Source organism: Chionomys nivalis, chromosome 6 (genome assembly GCF_950005125.1).
Source record: "Chionomys nivalis chromosome 6, mChiNiv1.1, whole genome shotgun sequence".
In the NCBI taxonomy this organism is placed as follows: domain Eukaryota; kingdom Metazoa; phylum Chordata; class Mammalia; order Rodentia; family Cricetidae; genus Chionomys; species Chionomys nivalis.
Window position 1 is genome coordinate 8,692,194 of NC_080091.1, and position 16,932 is coordinate 8,709,125.

Sequence of the window (16,932 nt, forward strand, 5' to 3'; positions counted from 1 at the left end):
AACTCAGGATCGCGAGGGGTCTACCCACACACTGAGACAATAGGGATGTTATATCGGGAACTCACCAAGACCAGCTGGCCTGGGTCTGAAAAAGCATGGGTTAAAACCGGACTGGCAGAACATAGCGGACACTGAGGACTACTGAGCACTCAAGAACAATGGCAATGGGTTTTTGATCCTATTGCACGTACTGGCTATGTGGGACCCTAGGCATTTTGGATGCTCACCTTACCAGACCCGGATGGAGGTGGGTGGTCCTTGGTCTTCATACAGGGCAGGGAACCCTGATTGCTCTTAGGGCTGACGAGGGAGGGAGACTTGATCGGGGGAGGGGGAGGGAAATGGGAGGTGGTGGCGGGGAGGAGGCAGAAATCTTTAACAAATAAATAAATAAATAAATAAATAAATAAATAAAAATAAAGAAAAAAATGCTTTCATGACCACAAGATGTCTGTTTAAGTAAATATTCCCAGAAGTAGAGTCAGAATTAAATGTGCTTCACATAATTTCAAAGGCAATTTAATATACTTGTATTATTTTTAAAACTTGATTATTTTTATGTGTTGTGGCACCTGAGTTCTTATAAGCTCAAAGAGTCATATTGAGTGATTTGGTAAGGATATTGATGTCTATGAAGAGATGTTCAATTCATAATAAAAAGACTCTATACTGTGAGATGGTTTAGGAAATAATATTCCTTACTTATTTAGGTAAAATTATAGTATTTTGTACAAATGAGTGACATAGATTTAAAAGAAACAAGACTATAGCAATAGTGTGAATCTATATATTGATCATCTATCCATTTATAGATAGGTAGACACATGGAAGATATATATATCTATATATATATCTTATATTGTATAGTCTATATATATAGAGAGAGAGAGAGACCATACAATATAATGAAGGAAAAGAAAACACACACTACATAATATAAAAGTCACAATATAAAAGTCATAATATTTCTTAACTGAATAAAAGAACATATCTCAAATTTGATTCTGTCTTATATTTTAAAATACAGTAATTTTACTTTCCAAACCCAGCACTTGAAAGTCTATTTCCCAGGAAGCAAGCTTCTTCCCAGGATGCTTAAATACAGAGACCAGTAAAGACCTGTGCTTTTTACCCATAATTTAAAACATCTGAAGTATTTGGAGAAATCCAATAGGGGAAAGTACTTGAAAATCATATGTCAGATAAGGAATGATATCTAAAATGAGAGGCTCCTTAACAAGCACAGCAATTAACCACAGTTTTTAAAAGGAAAAATTAAAAAAGTGTTGAGTAGTCTCTTCCCAAAGGCACTACTCAATGAGTATCATAAAACAAACTCAACATCTCTAATCATCAAGAAAATGCAAATCCAAACACGGTAAAATATCACCTTACAGCTCTTGGCACAGATGTTACTAAAATACAAACTAACAAATTTTGGAAGAATGTTAAAGAAGCCTCTGTGTTGTTTGAAAATGAGAAATGATCTGAAAGTTCCACACTAATGAAGCCACCATTAACAGTTACCCTTTAATCTGGGACCTCCTTCCGTGTTCACATCCTATGCACTGTCATGAGGACCTTTAGCAGCCAGGTTTTTCTGTTATAATTTCCACTATACAGGATGCTCATGAAGTCCACAAATCCACCTACCTGTGATCGAAAATAACAGAGTTCAAACACAAAGAGTAGTATTATCAATACAATAGAGGGAAAAACAAAAGGAAATAAAGAAATTATCATGAATTTCCCTGACATTTCTTCTCTCTAATATAAAAATTTCTTTCTATATTAGAATATCACACAGTTCTAAAGAAAAATGCAATCACAAAGTGAACACAAATGCACAGACTTAGAATATATAATATTAAGTGAGATCACACAATTTCACAAGAAAAACACATGGTTTCCCTTATATGCAGAACCTGGTCAAAAACACAAATATGTAAGTAAACCAATGTATATGTATAAGTATAACACGGAGATAAGGAACACGGAAGCCTAGATTTTAGAAGACAAGAAAGGAGTCAATGTCAGTAATGGACACAGGTTCTGAAAGAGTGTGTAAAGACTAATTTTTGTCTTTCTCATTATGTCATGGAGGCTTCACTAATTGTGACTAATTTGCTGATAAAATATAGGGAAGGAAAAATAATAACTTTTAAAATGCGATTAAAATAAAAATCACCAGTATTGAAAATCTGTGTTTGAGAATGATGACAGGGCTCATAATGACTCACAATCTTTGCCTTGTTTGGAAAAACAGTCATGCACCAAGAAGGAGTTTAGAGACAAAACAAAAGCTAATGGAGAAGGAAAGAGGACACCAATTTGGCTTTTCAAGGTGTTTCATTTACATAGTTAAGGATTAAACAGGTGTTCATATAATGAGTTTTGTCTTCAATCGCCCATAGCCCTGAAGAAAGGTGACAAGCTACTTTAAAATATCCTTTCAAACAGATCACACCTGGGGTCATGTTTCTCTACAATGTGTTCAGATAGTCCTGGAGAATGTCTAAATTTAACAGAATAAATAAAATTGACATGTTTAAACCAGTAAAAACAAAACAAAACAAAACAACAACAACAACAACAACAACAACAAAAAACTAATTGTGGCTAATAAGTGCAAAAAAAAAATTCAATAGTGAAAGTGTAAAATCCAGTGTGAAACTCCATAGCTTCCATTCCTAATGGCTCCTCTAAATGAATAGAAATTCAAAGAACTGCATAGTCTCTGGTCTGATTAATTTCAGTGACATATATACATGTACATACACACACATACAATGTTTGTTTATTTACAATGTTTTAAAAATACATGATTTTACAATGTTTTTAAAAATAAAATTCAAAATAAACCTGAAGAGTTGAATAAGTATATTGAATAAGTATGCTTAATCACATAGTTTATCTCATTTGGACTAAAGTGTCTCCAAAATGTTTGGTTTTAATTTTTTTTTTGTTTTTGCATCACTGAGGTTGAACCTTCGTCCATACTAGGCAGCTGTTCTGCTACTAATCTTCACCCCAGCCCTTAGAATTTCTCTTAATGCTGTCCACAGAGAAAAAAAAAAAAAAACAAAACAAAAACAACAACAAAAAAAAAACATAGGTATCTGGAAAAGGTTTTCAGACAAACAGAACATAGCTAATCTTAGAGCTCAGTATCCAGAGAGTTTTCCAATTCAGAAATACATGCTACCTGACCAAATGTTCCCAGGAAAACTGCCCAAGACAAAAATATCCAGATTCAGAATGGAGGTTTGTGGCTGGGAAGGAGTCTCTGCAGAAGGGGAATCTGCAATCCAGGCATAGTACCACATGGCTTGCAACTCATTCCTGCTGAAAGCAATCTCCTCTCCCTCAGTAATGATGCACTGGATTATTCCCTTGACTTTTATATATTCCATTTCTCTGCATAATGCAGTTTACTGCTTGTTTTGTTTTTAATTTGCGTTAATTTTAGAGACTCCATAGCTACAGAAAAGATACTCATTTTACTTTCTTGAATTCAAGAAAGCTTGATTCTTCGGTTTGACTTTCATTCGGGTAATAAGCATTCCCACAAATGTGAAGAGTATGTCTTAGTTCTCAAAAAGAGATCGGGGTGACTGCCTTGAATGAAGCGACATTCTACTTTAGGTTGGGGCAAGGAAGAAGCAGGAGGAGAGGAGGGAGGGAAAAGTGGTTGGTATGCAAAATTTACTAATTAATTGATAAACAAGACAATGTCATTTTGACAACATTGTGAAAGCAAAGGGAGCAAAGGAACAAAAGACTTCATTCAGGTTCACCTTTGTCCCCAGCATAGGTCATGGGTTCATGGTATAAAATGATCTGATTGAGTGGTTGTGAAGTGGCTGCTAGACTACTGCCCCAGAACAGGATTTTCACAGTCTCCAAATGCGTTTTCTCTCTCCCTCCCTCCCCCATCTCCTTCTAGATTTTATTTCACATTTTCCTTCAATGAATTTTTTACTATAATGCTGATTTTGCTTTTAAGCTATCTCCAGCTGTGGAGTTTTCTCAGCAGTTAGCGACCTGATGTGAGTGCTGAAGATTGACCTCAGATCCTCTGCAAGAAAAACCACCCTTCTTAGCTGTTATTTCTGAGCTGTCTCTTCAACTCCTGAAAAGACATGTTGAGATGATTCTGGATATCTTGCCTGTCTAGCTCAGCACAATGACCATCTTGTAATGAAGGTTCTTGAGAACTCTCATTTCCTATTGCTCCAGAAGTTAACTGGTGTAATTTGGGAAATAAAGTGAAGATAGACCCTGTTTCATACAGATAAGAACATGATTTGTGGACATAAATTGATTAGGATATAAAATCTCAGCTCAGCCATTAGTATTAATTTGGTGACTTTGGGAAATTTTCTTACTTCCCTGCTCATTATGTTTTGCTGTCTATGGAAGATGCTAACAACTTGCTTGCTGTTATGTGTAAAACTTGACTGTCTACTTGCCTTTACTTCTTTTCTAGATTTTGTATGATTTCATGAGTACTTAATCATAACAAATCCAGTGATATATGAAATATTTGACTGAAATAGACTTTGATGAAAGTTATAGTACACTTATATATGTAGGTATTTACATTTATGTAAGTTATACACAACTTATATATAAAAAGAATAATTCATAAATCATTTTATTGAATTGAAATAGTCAAATAGAATAGCAGGAACTATGAACTAGTGTTTTTTGACATGACAATAACAATAAGCTGTCATTGAGGATTATTTGAGGCAAACAAAAGAAAGATTCCAAGAGACTGTATTGAAGAGAGGACTTCAGTCACAGCACCAAAAGTGTCTCTACTAACAGGTCCAAGGTCATCAGGGAGTCTTCAGGAACAGTAGGAGTGGGCATCCTAGGTTTGCAGTGGCTGCAAAGAAACAAACTGTAAATAGAATAATGTTCTAAGAACTTGAGGATGCTGATGACATCTTAGGAAAAGAAACTCATGATTTGAATGTTATAATACTTCTCCTTGGAGATACAGGCACCTGGGAATGGGTGATATCTATTTCTTCTATTTCATGTTTGAATCAATTGCAGTTATACATTTTAATATGTAAATCAGATATTCACAAAATAGTATTATTGCATTTTAGAAATTTATTTTTCTTATTATTACTTATGTATATGTGTATATCTGTGTGTGCACCTGAGTTCACATGTGTGCAAGTGCTCTCAAAAACCTAATAAGGTTCTCAGATCTCTTGTATTTTGAGGTCGGGGTGGTTTTTAGAACAGAATTTGGTTTTGTGTGGGCGGTAAGAGCAATTAACTGCTGAGTCAATCACTGCATATTTTTACATGACATCCTACTATTTTGAAAGTATTTAGGTAATAAGAAACACCATTTCCTTTGCACTCACCTGCATTAGCTCCATTACCGCCATTTATTTTCTGGTATTATTTCTTCCTCTGCTGTGTTTGTTATGGTGAAGAGCTGCTGGAGATGGCAATGCTAGACACAATTGCATCGAGCACTCACACTCATTTTTCTCCATTTGTGGGAAATCCCCCACATGCTTTGAAATCTATAAGTAGTGGAAGGGATGTAGTAGTAGTAGTGGTGGAAGAGACCAGGGTCAAGAGAGACAAGAGTCTGGCACTGTCCTTTTAATAGGAGATCAGATGCATGCAGTACCAGTAAAGTCCAGGCTTTTTGGGAGAAGCAGAAAATGTAAGCTTAAAAGGAGGGTCAGTAGCTCCAATAACACACCAAGCTGAGACCTTTATGGGGACAGAATTCCCTTGTAATAAGTATTCCAACATCAAAATACTTAACGATAAAATATATGACAGTTCATACATTTCCTTTTTGTTTCAGGTAGTAAATTATTTCACTCTGTTTTTAAAATATCATTACAAAGTTCAATTTAATACTAAATTCCCTGTGAAGGAACTATTTCCACACTTGCATAAACAACACAATCCGAAGGTTCTGTCTTCTGCTTGTTTCAATGAAGTAAATCATCCAGTTGCCTCTTCTTTGGAGTCTGCCTTGAGGCAGATGGTACTCATGCCCCCAAAATCATCTCTTCTCTTCTTTTTCATAGATTTCTGATTCCATGAAGGCCCAAGACCTCCACCACTAATCTGCTAGGTAGAGTTTGGTGATGCATGACTCCACCATGTGCAATAAAAGTAGAAGCCAGATCTGTATTCCAGTGTGCAGAGGGGATTGGTTTTGCTTTGTCAGAGTTCATGTCACAATTTACTAAATCACATGGCATCTTTAAGATTTATTGTCAAAACACAAAGTGGTAAAGCAAAATGAGGGACTGCAGAGGAGACAGTGGATATATTCTGTATAAATGAAAAGGGGGTTACAAAGCTTCATTAAGGAATTTCTGTCTTCATTTAAGTCACTGCAGAACAAATGATTTGCCCATTATTAAACGTCTTCTTCTCCTGATCACAGAGCTAAAAATATGTGGCCATCATCATGGTATCTGCATGGTGAACAGATTTATATAATTTAATAAGCATTTTTTCTAAACAACAAAATTTAACTTTTTTCTGTACAAAAACAACTGAACTTAAATTCTTTTTGGATTCTTAGGTTTATTTTGAAGTGAGCCATAAAATGATTGCAATTTTCTACAGCATTATTTTGAAAATTTCATTCTGATCACAATATCTGATTATTAATATTGACTGTCATCTGAACTTGTTTTTTAACTATTTGCTCTTTGGGGGCACCACCAAGCTCCCCAAAAATACAGGGATAATTATCCTTACCTATGTTTGCCCAGTCTTAACTTGTTTATAACTAGCTTTTCTTTTCTTTTTTTTAGGTTTTTCGAGACAGGGTTTCTCTGTGGCTTTGGAGCCTGTCCTGGAACTAGCTCTTGTAGACCAGGCTGCTCTTGAACTCACAGAGATCCGCCTGCCTCTGCCTCCCGAGTGCTGGGATTAAAGGCATGCGCCATCATCGCCCGGCTTTTAGCTAGCTTTTCTTAAATTATCTTATCTACTTTTTACCTCTGGGTTTTTTGCTTTCTCTATTCTATAGACATTTCTTTCCTTATTACTCCATAGCTACATGTGTGGCTGGGTGGCTATCCCCTAACTGATGTTCTCCTCTCCTTCTCCTTTTCTCTCTTCTCCATCTTCTCCTCTTGCTCTATTTATTCTCTCTCCCTGGAAGCCCTGACTATCCTTCTCCTTTCTAGCTATTGTCCATTCAAATCATTATTAGACCAATAAGGTGTTTTAGGCAAGCAAAGTAACACAGCGTCACAGGGCTGAGCAGATGTAACATAAAAGAATGCAACAAATCTTTGAATCATTAAATAATTATTACACAGCATAAACAAATGCAACACTTTTTTAAACTAGTATTTCATAACAACCAACCTGAAAGAATCTAGAATGAACTAGGAAATAAGTCACTTGGAAAATTGTTGCAAAGGGTTACATTAGTTTGTTTCCCAGCTGCCCATACTGTAGAAACAATCACACAGAAACTCTACTAATTAAATCACTGCTTAGCCCATTAGCTCTAGCTTCTTATTGGGTAACTCTTACTTCTTAATTTAACCCATCTCCATTAATCTTTGAATCATCACAAGGTTGTGGCCTACCAGCAAAGTTTCAGTGTGTCTCTCTTCAGTGCCAACTCCATGGCTTCTCTTTGACCCTTCTTCTTCCTCCCAGCATTTAGTTTAGTTTTCCCTGCCTATCTAAGTTCTACCCTGCTATAGGTCCAAAGCAGTTCCTTTATTAACCAATGGTATTTACAGCATACAGAGGGAAATCCCACATCAGAAAGTCTGTAAGTACTTTTCTAGATTAGCTTAATTGAGGTGAGGTGATACACCCTACATGGGTATGGGCTCATTTCATGGGTTAAGGTCCTGACTAAATAAAAAGGTGAAAGTAAGATGAGCATCAGAATCTATCTCTGAGTACTTCCTGACTGTGGCTGTAAGTGACCAGGTGCTTCAGCCTCCTGCCAGGCTGACTGTGGGTGCACTTTATCAGATGCAACAGATGCCTGCCATGGTGACCTCTGCTGGATTATACTCTCAAACTATGAGCAAACAAACCAACACACCTTCCTTATGTTGCTTTTGTCACACACTTTCTCATAGCAATGATGTTCTTCATCATTGTTAACCAACAATGAATCCCCTAACATACTTAGGCAACATAACTGAAATTTGATTAATGACTCACTGTTCCCTTAATAATGGATAAAATGAAAATGACAATGCACTTGGCTCTTTTGGCTCTTAAAGTGTGTGTATAATTACTTGTTTGAAGAATCTGTACTGAAACCCTCTGTTCTTTCATTCAGCTTGCACACACACACAAAAATAATAATAGAATAAAAACCTATGCTGACATTGCCCTGAGCAAAGCAGGTTTGTCACGGACAGATTAATTGTCAGAGCAGCTGTGTAGAACTGACTGTTTCTGGAAGGCATATAGCTGCAGGCTGATTTTAAACTCAGGGATAATGCTATAAGTAGGGATACACACTTCAGATCACAGAAATGTCAACACACCATAAAGTCCTCATGCGTGAGTGTGATTAGAAAGGGCAGTTGGCCTCACAGTACTGTTTAATCTGATTTGTTAAGGAGTGTTGAAAAATGTACTTCCTACTGGGATCCAAGGCCAAATCCCATACCAATGATGTTACAAAGTTCAAAATGATGTGATGATGGCAGGATAGGAGCCTTTCAAAGAATTCTGTTTTCTGAACATATGGCAACAGTTCATAATGACCGAGAGAATAAAATAAGAAACAGAAACACATGTGAGAGAGAAACAACCAATCGTGGTTACACACAGAGCTAGGCCTGAAGATGCAAAATGTCTGAAGACAAAGAAAGTTATAGTTGCTGGTTTTCTTTTACTCTAGCCCCATATTGAAATGCCAAAATATAGTCATTTGTTTTTTATCTATACTTTTCTACTCTTTTGGCTTTTTTGTTCTTTTGGGTGTCCACCACGCAGTTCTCAAATCACACACAGAGGCTTACTATTACTTATAAATGCTCAGCCTTTGCTTGGCTTCTTTCTTCTAAACTTTTCTTAAATTATCCCATATACATTTTCCCCCTTCTGGGACTTTTCCTTTTCTTACTTCTGCAATATTACTTTCATTCTTACTCCATGGCTGGTTGGGTGGCTGGATGGCTGGCCCCTACTGTCCTCTCTCCTTCTTCTCTCTTGCTCTTTTTTCCTCTTCCCAGATTCCTCTTCCTATTTATTCTCCCTCATGCCAGCCCCACTTAGTCTATCTCCTGCCTTACTATTGGCTTCTCAACTCTTTATTAGACCTTCACATGTTTTAGACAGGCAAAAAAATCACAGCTTCACAGAGTTAAACAAATGCAGCACAAACAAAAGCAACACATCTCTATACGTTTAAAGACACGTTCTAAAGCGTAAGAAATGTAACACACCTTAAAATAATATTCTAACAACAGAAAGCCAATGGGCTTTGGCTGGAAACTGTTGGAGAAGACATTTAGTATCAGTTTCATATCCTAGTCCACTTTCATAAACACATGATGGTCCACCTGTGAAGGAATTCAGCATCTGAGTCATCAGGACTTTTCAACAGACACATACCTTGAGAATTTTAACATAACATTCTCCACTTAATGCCCATTTTTGCTTGCTATCATTTATTTTGAGACAATCTTACTATCCTGTCAAGACAGTGTAAAAATTGTGGTGGTTCACATGTTTCAGTATTTTGAGTGCCTGGGTTAAAGTCATATTCAATCATACTAGGTTTCCTCTCTTAGTCTTTTTTGTTTTGTTTGATTGTCAAATGCAGCAATATGAAATCAATTTCTAACAGACTTTCTAAATTAAAATAGAAATGATTTTATTTAGCTAGTTTGGACTGTTTATGGATAATTTTCGATAAAATAAAATCTGATAAAAAATTGAAGGCATGAATTATATCAGTATTCAATGTATGTAGTCAGTTTCATAATGGGTAGAACAATTATGAAATATAAAGTAAGATGATTTTCCTATATTTCTGACTACCAAAAATCTTTATTTGTATGGCCGCAATAAAAATAGTCTTTTTTTTTATGCTATCAGAAACATGAAAACTAGGTTATCTGTACTATACAGGTATGTCTAAGGCATTTTTTTTATTGAAAAAAAATTTCTGCCTTCTCCCCGCCTCCCATTTCCCTCCCCCTCCTCCCGCCCCTCTCCCCCTCCCCCCACTCCTCTTCTCTTCCCTCTAAAGCAAAGGATACTGTCACTAAGACAAAAAGGCAGCCTACTGACTGGGAGAAGATCTTCACCAACCCCACAACAGACAAAGGTCTGATCTCCAAAATATATAAAGAACTCAAGAAACTAGACGTTAAAATGCTAAATAACCCATTTAAAAAATGGGGCACTGATTTGAACAGGGTATGTCTAAGGCTTTAACAAACAAAAACTAAAGATGAACTTTAAACCTATTACAATGTGTATACTAATTGCTAAAAATGATTTTTAGAATTTTCATAGACCAATAACTACTCACCATCTTTTATAACTATTAATGTCATTGTCCACTTCATTAGATTTAAAATAACCAAGGTATATTTAGGTGTATCTCTGAATATGTTTCCAGAAAAGCTTAACTGAGCAGAGAAAATCTACCCTGAATGTGGGTGGTATCATTTTAAGGGCTCTGGTCCTGGACAGTATGACAAGGAGAAAAGGAGTTGAACGTAAGCATTCATCTCTCTCTGCTTCATGATTAGATAACATGTGGCTGGCCATGTCCAATACCTCTAACACCAAGATGAATTGTATCCACTCCAACTGTAAGGAAAAATCAAACCAAATCAAAATTCTCCCTTCAAGATCTAAGCCTCACCTGGTGATACACTCTCAGGTAGTGACATGGAATGAACTTATACTGTGTGTGATGAGGACACCTGTCATCATAGACCAGAGTGCATGAGGTGAAACCAGAGCTCAGGACATCTAGTATCCATTATGCAATCCCCTTCTACACTGTGTTAAAGTTGTGTGTATCCAAAAGCATATGGCAAAAGTGATGTCAGGTTATGAAAGTCACTCTGCCTGTTTTCTCTTCCTCTAGGAATAGAAAAGTGTAGTTGGAAAAGCTGTGAGAAGATGGTCATATCTCGGTCACTAAAGAGCACACAACTTCTGGCCAATAAGAAATCAAGTCCTACAAAGAAGCACAGTAGTAAACTTGAATGATATAGTTATAATCAAGTCTCTGCCCGATGGTAGCCATAAAAGCAGACTGCAATCACTGCCATCTTTCAATGTCTCTGTATCTCAAAATTACTGAATTGCTCCTAGGTTCTGGAAACTGAGAGAAAAAATCAACAGTTGTGTTTTAAAGGTGCTAAGCACCTCAGTAATTTATTACTCTGTGTTTTTAAGAGGTTCTCCTAACTGGGTATGGTGGTTCACACCTGTAATCACAATACTTGGGCAGCTAGAAAAAGAATGGAAATTCAAGATGAATTTGAAGCACATAGCTCCAAAAACCAAAACCAAACAGGTAGAGATAACTGCTGGTATCTAAAAGGCAAAATACAGTACATTGCATTGTGACAGTTTGTATTTATCTAACTGGTATATGAAGAAAACAGTATTTTTTCCATGGCCAACATGAAATCATTCCTACATTATGATAAATATTTGCAGAAAAATGTGAGGATGAGGCATGGGCAAGTAATTCATGTTTCTAATGTTCTCACCAATTGTTTAGATAGAAACTAAGCTAAGAAGTAACTAATTAAGCTCTTCATGCCAAATCAAATAGACTTTTTCTGTGTCAGAGAAAATATGTGTCTGATGAGTTCATAAATAAGTAGTTAAGAAAGCCTATGCTAAAAAATGAAATGTCACATTGCTTATTAAATTGTAATGGTAGGGAAAGCAAACAATCATGTTCATCTCTTTTACCTTAATTAATTTATTTTCAAAAATAGAAGGTTTTGTACTGATTTGCTGAACACTCTTACTGAACCCAAAAGTGTTCTTTGCTAAACTCTTTTCTCTGTCTTCTCTAAGAATATAAACAATGGAATCTAGGAAGAAGTAGATAGAGGCAACTTGGTGAAAGAATGACACAGCCACTAGGTGAAATAATGTAAGAGAAAATGGGGTCTTCAGTAAATGTAGCACTGTAGACTCATAACCATGGGAGCAGAACTTGGCTCCTGTCCTATTGGAGCATCACTCTCCAAGGTGTTTCCAAATACGGAATTCTTCTTATACCCAGGATTTCTGAAAGAGGTGAACTCCCTGGGAATCACAGTGAGGGAAGGAAGCATATGGAATGAAGTTTCCATAGAATCTGGAGATCTTGGTATATTGTCATGAACACAGACTCTCCCATATAATATCAGTGTTCTTCAAATGAACCCTATACCTGCTTATATTTGCACTATTTCCCTCCTAGACTCTGTGTTTTCTTTGTTTATAGTTCAGAAAATTTTAATTATCAAATATTATTCATTTATCTATAAAATTACATTTTTTACATAGAATTAAACATGGTAGGTGTCAGAGTGCATATCTGTAAGCCCAGCACTTAGGAGGCACGGCCGGAGAATTAGAAGTTCAAGGCCAGCATCTATATAGTAAATTTGAGCCATTCTGACTTGTAAGAGAACCTATCTCAAAAACACAAAAACCACAAAATAATTATCTTACAGCTATAGAACTTTATTATTTTAAACCTTCCCAGTAACTCACAATGTATAGAATATTTACACAAATTTGCATGTGTGTTAGTGTGTGAGTAACAGAGAAAACAAAAACCGAGAAGTACATCTGAAATGAAACCATTGGATATAATCTTTGAAGACAATTTATGGTCTTCCAATTAGGACTTTGGAATCTCACATTGCAAAACAGAACTCCAGGAAAATGACTGAATTCCACATGAAGAAAGCAGTTCCTGTCTGCTCCTGTAAGAGAAATGAAGTACTTACTGATGTGTCCCTATGTGACACAGTGCTTCAAGAGACAAATCTGAGGGTGCACTGATGTGGGAGTGTCATATATCAATCTGTTGATTTCATTGGTTAAGTAATAAAGAAACTGCTTGGTCCTCATAGGTTAGAACATAGATGGGTGGAGTAAACAGAATAGAATGCTGGGAGGAAGAGGAAGTGAGCTCAGACGCCATGCTCCCCTCTCCCGGGCAGATGCAAGGCAGCTCCTCTGAGAGACAGACGCCATGCTCTCCTCTCCAGAGCAGATGCGATGAAGCTCTGACCCAGGATGGATGTAGGTTAGAATCTTCCCGGTAAGCACACCTTGGGGTGCTACACACATGAACAGAAATGAGCCAAGCAGTGTTTAAATGAATAGAGTTTGTGTGTCGTTATTTTGGGGCATAAGCTAGCCAGGCGACCATGAGCTGGGGCGGCAGGAACACAGCCCACAGCTCCTACTACAGTGCACTGTGATGGAAAGGTAATAGGAATACAGAAACAATTAGACTTTTTCTTGTACATAACGAACAACATATGAACAGGGTCTTAGGCATGGCATTCAGCCTTGTAATCCTTTTCCAGAAGCAAAGACAGAAAATGTGGAGCAACTTGCTAACTAACCTGGCCAATCCAGTGAGCTTAATTTGTAAGACAGGAAGTGATCAAAGAATAGACCATGTCAATATATGGCTTCAATGCATATTCTCACACATGTGCCAACACATGGGACATACATACTGATATTCACACTGTACACACATATACATTGCTGAACAATGTTAACTCATGGTAAGTGTCACTAGTTCCAGACATCAGATTGCCTAATGACTAGAACAACCTTTCTAATCTCATGGAAAGAATTATAGTAAAATCAGCCTACGTCATGTTCCTGTTTTTCACTAACACATAGGCAGGTTTACAGAGAAAGTCTGTAATTCTGTTTTGTGTGAGGTAGTTTTCAAACACCTGATGACCACTAAATTCTAACTGAACAAAGAGTTGGATTGTGATTGTAAGAGGGCAAGTTTACCTGGCAGCAAAGTCACCAGTTCTCAACCTTGATTAAGAACAGCCTTGCTGATTACCTCAGAAGCTGCCTTCTTAGACATAGTTCTTCTCTCTTTTGCTGAGAAAAGCTGCCTGGCCTAGTGCTTCAGCCTCTGGCCTTTTACCATATTACAGAGCTCAGGAAAATAGCTCAACGTATGAATAGAAGCCTCGGGTCTTTGAAGTGTTGCTCAACCTGAAACTCAAAAGGCTTCTTGGTAATGCATTCATTTTTCATTGTTAAAGAAGATGATTCTTTTCATTTGTGAGGCCACAGTATAGTGTCTGAAGATGTATTCATACAAATCCTCAGCCCAAGGCAATCAGTATGCAGCATTAGCCACAATTCCTCTGTAAAGATTGGATATCACCTTCCCTGACTATTTAAGACCTGGAAGTTTAAAGAACATCTGTTTGGGATCAGAATTTTATTATGAGAGATTAATAGGTGTGCAATGTCCTACTCTGTTCAACTGAATGAGGTGATACATGAAGCAATGCATAAACCAAGACCCAGTTGGTGCATGAATTTGTTTTATTCTCTGAGATGAAATTCCACCCATTATTTACTTCTTGGTGTCTTCATCTCTCTGGTTCCTTTTTTTTAAAATTTTTTTTCTTATTCATGAGCACAGGCCCTTATTAGGAGACATAGCACAACTTTGTGTCCATGGTGTTCCAGTTTTCTCCGTTATACTGATTCATGTTTTTAAACACTGGGGAGCATTTTGCTTTTATATATATATATATATATATATATATATATATATATATATATATATACAATAAGGAGTATTGGTACTGTTGTTCAGTTGGCAGATTACTTGCTTAACCTGCACCAAGACCTGGCCTCTGTCTGCAGCATTGCATAAAACTTGCTTGGTAGCTCATGCTTGTAATCTCAGTGTGCACATGTGCAGGCAAATAGTGCAGAAATCCTGTACCATACTGTACTGCTTATTACGTCACCCTGAACTACACAGGTTCCTGTCTAAACAAACAAACTGATGGTTTTTCTAATATTAATGTTTAGAAATAGATATCTTGACAATGCAGCCAAATGTTTATTTTGAAGGTTCAGATTTCTTGTGACTGCTTCATGAACATAAAAATGCAGTAGCAGAAAATTAAATAAATTTTGCCTCTTTCAGATCTTGCAGATTGACATAGGTTGTTCTGTCTTCTAACTTCTGTCCTCACCTTCTTTCCTTGAAAGCTCATTGATGTGGGATTCCCCTCTGTATGGTCTGAATATGTTTTATTGTCATTGGTTAGTAAAGGCAGGGCAGAATACAGCGAGGGTAGAAGAAATGAGAGGGAAAGAGTAAACAGAGTCAGAGTGATGCCATGTAGCTGCCAAAGGAGACAGTTTTCCAGTTCTATATTTAATAGAACCTTTTCCACAGGCCACAGACTCATAGTGATACATATATTAATAGAAATGGTTGATTTAAAATGTAAAAGTTAGTTAATAAGAAGCCTGGGCAAATAGGACAAACAGTGTTGTAATTAATATTGCTTCTTTGTTATTATTTGGGTCTGGGTGATTGGGAACGAAGGAGTAGTTTCCACCTACAAAGTAGCAACCACCATCTGGAGCATAGATCCAAATAAGGCCTAAAAATAATAATTTAAGAAAACTTTTTAAAAAAGAGGGCTCCTAGACCCCCCCCCCCAAAAAAAAAATGGGATCCAATACAGCTTCTTGGTAGGTGAATTTTTTTTTTTTTTTTTTTTTTTTTTTTTTTACCAAGTGTTAATTCTGTTTTATTAGCCAACTGGAAACTAGACAATTCTCCAGTCCAGGGAGACATTAACTTAATCTTCTTCTTCATCATCACCAGCTCCGGCACCACCCTGGCCCTTCTTGGCATTCTTCCTCTTCACTCGGCCCGGTCATCCACCACCATAAGGAGACCGGAGGGAGAAATCAATGTGCTTCTGGGAGTCCAGACGAACAATGAAGGACGGGATGTTCACCACCTGCTTGCGGACCCTGATGTGACGCTGGCGGATGAGCACACGGGCATGGTGAATAGATTTAGCCAAACCCAGCTTGAAGACTTGGGTCTGCAGCCGCCTCTCCAAGAAATCCTCAATCTTCAGGCCCAGGATGTAATCCAGCTTCATCTTGCCCTCATCCAGCACCCCAATGCGAACAAGCCGCCTCAGCAGAGCATTGCCTTCAAAAAGACGCCTTGGGTCCTTTTCGTCCAGCGTTAGCAGCTCTCGGGCGGCCTTGCGGATCTTGGCCAGGGTAAATTTGACTCTCCACACCTCACGCTTGTTCCAGAGCCCATATTCTCCGATGAGTTTCAGTTCCTGGTCGAGACGCGACTTCTCGAAGGGTCTCCGTGGGGTCACATAGGTCTTACGACAAACCCAACTTCTGGCAACCGGCATGTTGGCGTCTCTAGGCCTGCCGCGCCTAGGAGCTCACGACCGCGACAAAGCAGTAGGTGAATTTTTTTCAGATTGCCTTTGTTTGTTGGCTGCAAGGAGAGGCATGCCTCCTTTAAGAAGGCTTTCTGGTTCATACTGGCAGCTTAAACAGCTCTGGCTCTTTCAGGGAGGTCCGGCTACAGAACACTGAAATGGGGTTTGTGAGCAGTGTGCTACAAGTGGCTCAATGGCAACATAGACCCACCTGTGTCTCTGGAACTGGGCAGTGAGCGTGGCTCACAGAGATGGTGAACATACCTACACAATAATAAAAGACAAAGGGAGGTATAGTCAGCATCCAAGGTTGCCACAACCGTTTTAAAGGCTATTTGTCAGAAATGATTTCAGATACACATTAGGACAGATTCAGACATAAAAGACCTCTAAATGAGAAACGGTGTGTTTAAAAAAATGTATGTAGGCATGGGAGAGACAGTAAAAGTAATATAAAAAGTCATAG

The 16,932-nt window shown here is 37.6% G+C and overlaps 1 protein-coding gene across 1 annotated transcript; it reads right to left on the minus strand.

The window, feature by feature from the left end:
- Positions 1 to 15,778: 15,778 nt before the first annotated feature.
- LOC130875896 (40S ribosomal protein S9-like) lies at positions 15,779 to 16,473 on the minus strand. Its single transcript, XM_057772184.1, has one exon. The coding sequence runs from the start codon at positions 16,431 to 16,433 to the stop codon at positions 15,927 to 15,929; it is 507 nt and encodes a 168-aa protein (XP_057628167.1). The 5' UTR covers positions 16,434 to 16,473; the 3' UTR covers positions 15,779 to 15,926.
- Between the last annotated feature and the right edge of the window lie 459 nt (positions 16,474 to 16,932).